A 6,714-nucleotide genomic window follows, 5' to 3' on the forward strand; every position below is an offset into this window, starting at 1 on the left:
TTTTACTGCTTAAACCAAATTAAACCCATATAAGCTCAACTTTTATTCCTTTCTTATGCACTACCTTCTATCTTTACAGCTTGTTCGTTCATTGTTGACAATCTCGAGACCGAATACTTGAATTCTTCAATCTGTACTCTTATGGCAACCTCAAGTCACAGTCTGTCAACAAGTCTTCTTACTTTATTTAAAGTGATCATTTGTGATAAATTTGTTGTCAAAAATGACAAAGATTTTTCTCTTGAACTAGAGACCTTAAAATAAAAAATATGGGAATCTGAAGTGCTACTCTCTTTCACTGTTGACGGTGTAGACTCAGCTTTTATCGGCTCTATCATCTCTCCCAATGTCGTAAACAAGATCAAAATTTTTTTTTCCTGATCGTTCTCAAAGAAAACCGTTGCTTTTCAAGACTCCATTCCTATTGGATACTTTGACTCACATAACAGGCTATTTAGAAATACCCTAGAGACCAACATTGAAGGCTATCGTACTTGATTCAATAGGATTGAAATCGAGAAGATGACCCTATAGAAAAAAATTGGAATATACGATCTAATTTAGTTTAGTAAAAATTCTTACACCATTAATTCAAGACGAATGGAAGGTGCATTGTACTTTTAGTATGAGACTTCTCATACTTTTCACACCCCATATGACATGATTACTTTAACTCTTCTGGATATAGCTGCTATAACTGGCCTTTCTCTCTTGGGAGAGAAAATTTTAAATTTTACCAAGTCGACCACAGAAGTGGAGTATTCCATTGACCTCTTTTCCACCACTTACCAGAGCTTCATTCGCAATAACAAAGGTCAAAATGAGGAACATTTTTCTGATAATGAGCACATAGCATTCCTTTTCTATTGGTTGAGTGGTGTTGTTTTCTATTCCTGGAGTATTCAAGTCGAACCCACTTATCTTTCGTTGACCATTATGTTAGCCGAAGGTAAAAAGTTGTGTCTAGCCAAATTGTTTCTGGCTTAACTATATCTCACTTTAGATTGGATCACAGACCTTATGAGGGAGAAAAAGAGAATCACTAATGTTGACGATCCTGTTTATTTTTTTAATTATGACTTTCTGCCATTTTTTAGTCTGAGCTACAACCACGTTCGACCCAAAAAGATTTTACAGATTCATTAATTGCAGGACACTGTCTGCTTAACTTAATTTTTTCTGACAAGTTAATGACCTCACATGATAAGATGAAACACTTCTTCCGTACTTTCTGTAACTTGCCAGAGAAAGGCTACAACATCAATCTGACTCCTTTTGCCAACTGTCAAGTTGGTCCGGAATGGTTGATGCAATCTCCTACCCCAGCTAAGATTACACAGAAGGAAAGTATCTCTATTTGGTCACAATTCTTGACTCTCCAGCTACTTTTGCTGGATTCTTCATCCTCAATGTTCATGTCCTGCATTGAATTAGCACAGTGCAACCAAATTGGAGCAAGAGAATGGTCATCCAATACAAAGTTCGAAGTACCAAAACCACCGCCACCAACGTCACGGACCTCTGCTGAAAGTTTCATCACTTGTTCAACCATGATTCTCCCGTGCACATCAAACATAAGGCGCACATGCTTATCGCATCAAGTCAAAACAGACGAAACCGAAACACCCTATTTTCCATCGGTGCTAGCATCATATACCCAACTCTACCAACCTCTTTTCTCTCTGCACCACTGACGTAAATCAATATCATACTCTTTAATTCGAATAAGGAATTCGCTCTTCCACTTCAAAACATCACTGGACTCTCACACTCAAATATAACCACGTTATCATTATTTCTCATCTGATAGTTAGGATACACCATCAAAACAAAGAAACCATTGTCATTGGACATTTTTTCTAAGTTTTGGGAAGAAAAAGGATCCGAAGGAAGAATTAGATAGTTTTGTGAAGAATACAAACGATTTGCTGATCCTTTTATAGATATTTGATTTTTGTCCTATTATATCTCGTTTACAGTGTAAATGAAATAGGTTTAACCATATCTGTTTACATTGTAAACGAGATATGCATAATCCATCATTTCCCATGTATTACGTTTAACATGTTTGTATCTTTTATGTCGTTTACAGTGTAAATGAGATATGTCTATATTTATTTTATTTATACTATAAATGAGATAAAACACATTGTGAAAATATATAAATACTCTAAAAAAATCGTATATGCATAAATAAATTATTTTAAAAAAATTAGTTAATTTAGTGACTAATTTCTTATATATAAATAATATTTTTTATTTTACAATATCCGTAAATATAAAGTTTTCAAACATAATATTTTCTAGAATACATTTTCTAATCCACACATATGTTAAAATTAGATTACACACATCAATATCATTATGTATCATACTCATACTTTATAAACGCAATATCATTGTTTCATCATCTTCAACTAATATTGTTCAATATACTAACTTAACAAGGCATTAATTAATTAGGTAGATTATTGTTCCACGTGCTTATCCCTTAGCCTGTAGTTGTAGAGAGTCACCTTTTACTATATATACACAAAAATGAATGATCATTAAACAAATAACAGGGTCCCCCCAACAATTGGAAACGAAATCTAATAAAAATAGAAAAGAGTACAGCGAGTAATGAGAATTGTTGCAGGAGAGGAAAGAAAAGAAAAGAAAATTTCCAAAATTGGAGAAGCGAAAAAAGGGGAGAGAAGAAGGTAAGACCCTCCAATTAATGCGGTGCCGTTTTGTAAATCTAACGGGACGAAAGACAGCAAAACATGGCTTAGTTATTTGCGTGCGTTTTATTTGTTTTGTATCCCAACCAACGCGTTTCTTTTCCTAGAAACCCCCATAGGCAGTCCCCTCCCCTTCATGTCACGCCCTCCTGCGTCGTCCTCCCCTTGGACGACTCCGAGCGGCAACAACACCCCTCCAAAGAAATCCATTTTCCCTTCCGCCTCTGTTTTCTTCGGCTGGTTCAAACTCGATAACCTCAAAAAGCAATCCCATTCTTCCAACAAACTCTACAAATCATACATCCAAACCTACAAACTCAAATAATCGTAATCATATTCTTTTTACCATTGTTTAATTTGTTTGTTTATTCATTCGTGTGATTCTCATTTAATTTATTTCTTGTAAAGATGTCAAACGTGTTAGCACCGTTTCAGCTTCTAGAGCTCAATGTTATTTCCGCTCAGGATCTGGCACCCGTCACGCGCAACATGCGTACCTACGCGGTCGCATGGGTGCACCCTGATCGCAAGCTATCCACTAGAGTGGACACGCAAGGCCACACCAATCCCACGTGGAATGACAAATTTGTTTTTCGGGTTGATGAGGAGTTCTTGTATGCGGACACGTCAGCAATCATGATCGAGATCTACGCTTTGCATTGGTTCAAGGACGTCCACGTCGGCACGGTGCGCGTGCTCGTAGGTAACCTCATCCCGCCTCCTCCTGACCGGCCGTACCACAACAACCGCGCTCCCCTCGGGATGAGGTTCGTGGCGCTGCAGGTCCGCCGTGCCTCCGGGAGGCCCCAGGGTATTCTTAATATTGGTGTGGCGGTGCTGGACAGTTCCATGAGGAGCATGCCGCTTTACACGCTCAACTCATCCGCCGTTGGGTACCGTCACCTGATGGGAGAAAAAGATGCCTACGACAGCCACAACCACCTCAGTCCCCACGTCTTCAATGATAGTAATAGTCGCAGAACCTCTAACGCCAATCGCAGCTCCTCTGCGGCTCCAATAAAGCCGGAGCTGAGGCGGACGAAGAGTGACACCAGCTCCATGATGGGGTCCGAAGCGGTGGTGGCTCGTAGATCAATTGCCAACAAGGGAAGGGCAAATTCTGCTATTTCTGAATCGGTGGTTTCGGGTGCTTCGAGTCTTCCAGAAGTTGAGCAGCACGAGGAAGACGAGACGAGAAAGAAGAAGAATAAGGGGAGAAGGTCGAGGGGTAATTCCGTGACAAGTGAGGATTCACCGGAGAAGGCTAAAAGTGTAAAATCAAAATCTATCCTCAGCGGTTCCTTGCCGTGGAGGCTTAAGAAGAATAGGAACGACGATTCGGCTTCAATGATGACTGAATCGGAGATTCTTCATATTCAAGAACCTCCACCTCCAAACTTCGAAGGTGGCGACAACGCCTTCATGCATCATCATCAACATCAACATCAACAGCAACATCATAACAACTTGATGGAACATGGCCATGCGAAAGAGTACAACCATAGCCACAGGAATGAAAACAATGCTAACAACCACTACCCTAACAATAATGAAGCTATGTATGCTAATCATCATGATGATGATGATGTTGCTTCCTCTGTTAACACCATTCATGATGATGATGACATCAGACATGATGGACATGTCATCTCCAACAATACTCATCACCATGAAGCACCCCCTGCCACTTCACGAAAGCCGGAGTATATGCCGCCACCACCGCCACAGTTCCACAACTCGCCAGCGGCTCAATTTCACGCTTCACCGGCGCCGCAATTTCACGCTTCACCGGCTCCTAAGTTCCGAAACTCTCCGGCTCCCAAGTACATGAGCTCTCCGGCTGTAGAACCACAGATTAAGAACTCTTCGGCACCGTATTACATTAACTCTCCAAAACCACAGTATATGAACTCTCCAAAACCTCAATACCAGAGTTCTCCGGCACATCAGTTTTGGAATTCGCCAAAGCCACAGTTCCATAGTTCACCGGCACCGCAGTTTAGAAACTCACCCGCACCACAATTTCATAATTCACCAAAGCCACAGTTCCATAGCTCACCGGCACCACAGTTTAGGAATTCTCCGGCAATTTTACCGAAGCAATACCGTCCCTCACCGGCACCGCAGTATCGCGCCTCTCCGGGGAGGTTCCACCCAATGTCGAACCGTGCAACACCAATGCATCCATTCGGGTACACGCCGAGGTTCGAGTACACAACACCACGGAGGTCGAATCTTGGGAACTTTGGACCACCGGTGGTGACGGAGTCAGAGTTGGGGCCTTCGGCGTCGGAGGTGGCGGCCGAAATGGCAAGAAATCCACGTGTGGACGAAGAGGGGGCATCAACGGTAGGAGGGTGGAGTCTGGACGAGAGCGTGGAAGGGTTGGAGTCGAAGCTGGATAGGTGGCGGACAGAGCTTCCGCCGGTGGCGGACCGCGGAGACTTCTCAAGCTTCCCAGCAACGAGCACCAGCAAGACACCCAGCCGCCGTTCGCGAAGGAACACAGACAGTGGGTTGTTCTCTTGCTTCAGCACCATCTGCGGGGTAGAGTGCGGCATCTCTTGTGGCAGTGATCCTAAAGGCAAGAAGAAGAATCAGCGCCACGGAGTTGCAAGAAGCTCTGCCTCCGCAGATGAAACTAGCTTCCTGTGATGATAATAATTAATTATATTTCATCCGGTTTGAAGAAACTCGCAGAACATTCTGAAGAAGAAAAGAACAAGATTCTGAAGAGATACCTTTGGGGAATTGAATATGGTGGGAGCAAGCTTAAAGAAATGGACTTGATTAAAGTGCACTAACTAATTTTTCATTCTTTTGTTGATGTATTTTTTTTCTTTCTTTCTTTTTTTCAACTTTTGGGTACGTACTCTTAATGTCTTTTTTGATGACGATGCATGCATGTCGGTTTAACTTCCCCATTAACTGAAAAGGCTGGGAATTGGGATATGGATTCCACGTTACAAGATGAAAGCTAAGGGTACACTGTGCTTATACACATATACAAACACTATACTATATATTTTTATATATGTGTGTGTTTCTATATATGATTCTTCATAGCTTATCAGTAGAATGTACATGGCTAGTGAAGCATATGTTAATAATATGTTAATTAATGCATCTCTGCTAGTGAAGAAGCTTTATATATAAGTGATTGTTTAATTTTGCCTCTTTTCTTAAAACAAAGTTTAGACATCATTCATTTTTTTTAATTAGTTACGTATTTGACAATTTCATGTTTAATTCTATCTTTTTCCTTTTAACTATAGGGTTCTTTATAAACTTATACATAACTTTGTTTCTACGCTGAATTAATATGCGGTTGTTGTGCAAGTTAATTTCAAGTTTTCAACTCCTAAACGTCTACATAACCTGTTCTATTAACCTAATTTAGCAATCTATCATCATTCTCTTTGGTTATAATATCAGTACGAGCTAATATTACACTATCAACACTAAAGTCAATATTTAATATAAGGAAAAAAATTAAAATTTTTAAAAATAAAAATATACAAAATTTCAATTAAAAAAAAAGTTAAAAACTAAATTCAATAAAAATTTATCTTTAATGAAATTCATATGGTTCTTGTGTAATAATCTATTAGAAAATCGAGAAAAAGAGATAACTAAAGTCAAAAGAGTTCAGCGATTAAGACAGAAAGATTAATTTCCCATCATGGTTCTTCGCATCCATACATCCAGAATTTACAAGTCTTCAATTGTGAGTTTGCTCAAGAAATCTGGTATAAATTTCAAGATTACTTTGCAAAACGCCTCAAATCAAAGGTAAAACAACTAAAACCATAACTGAAATCCATCGAATTGCAAGATGTGATAGCTGAGTATATGACAAAGATAAAAACAATGACAAATGCACTCTTAGCCCTAAGTGTGCCTCTTAATAGTGAGGAGTTCGTTGAAGTCGTGGCACAAGGCTTGAATGAGAAGTACAGTGCCTTTATCACCATGCTCAATTCCAAAGCTG

The 6,714-nt window shown here is 39.8% G+C and overlaps 1 protein-coding gene across 1 annotated transcript; it reads left to right on the top strand.

Annotated features, from left to right (window-relative positions):
* Positions 1 to 2,522: 2,522 nt before the first annotated feature.
* On the top strand, positions 2,523 to 5,891 carry LOC112711360 (uncharacterized). Its single transcript, XM_025763993.3, has one exon. It carries the CDS (start codon positions 3,132 to 3,134, stop codon positions 5,376 to 5,378), a length of 2,247 nt encoding a protein of 748 aa, XP_025619778.1. The 5' UTR covers positions 2,523 to 3,131; the 3' UTR covers positions 5,379 to 5,891.
* Positions 5,892 to 6,714: the final 823 nt, after the last annotated feature.

This window comes from Arachis hypogaea, chromosome 9 (genome assembly GCF_003086295.3).
Source record: "Arachis hypogaea cultivar Tifrunner chromosome 9, arahy.Tifrunner.gnm2.J5K5, whole genome shotgun sequence".
Classification (NCBI taxonomy): domain Eukaryota; kingdom Viridiplantae; phylum Streptophyta; class Magnoliopsida; order Fabales; family Fabaceae; genus Arachis; species Arachis hypogaea.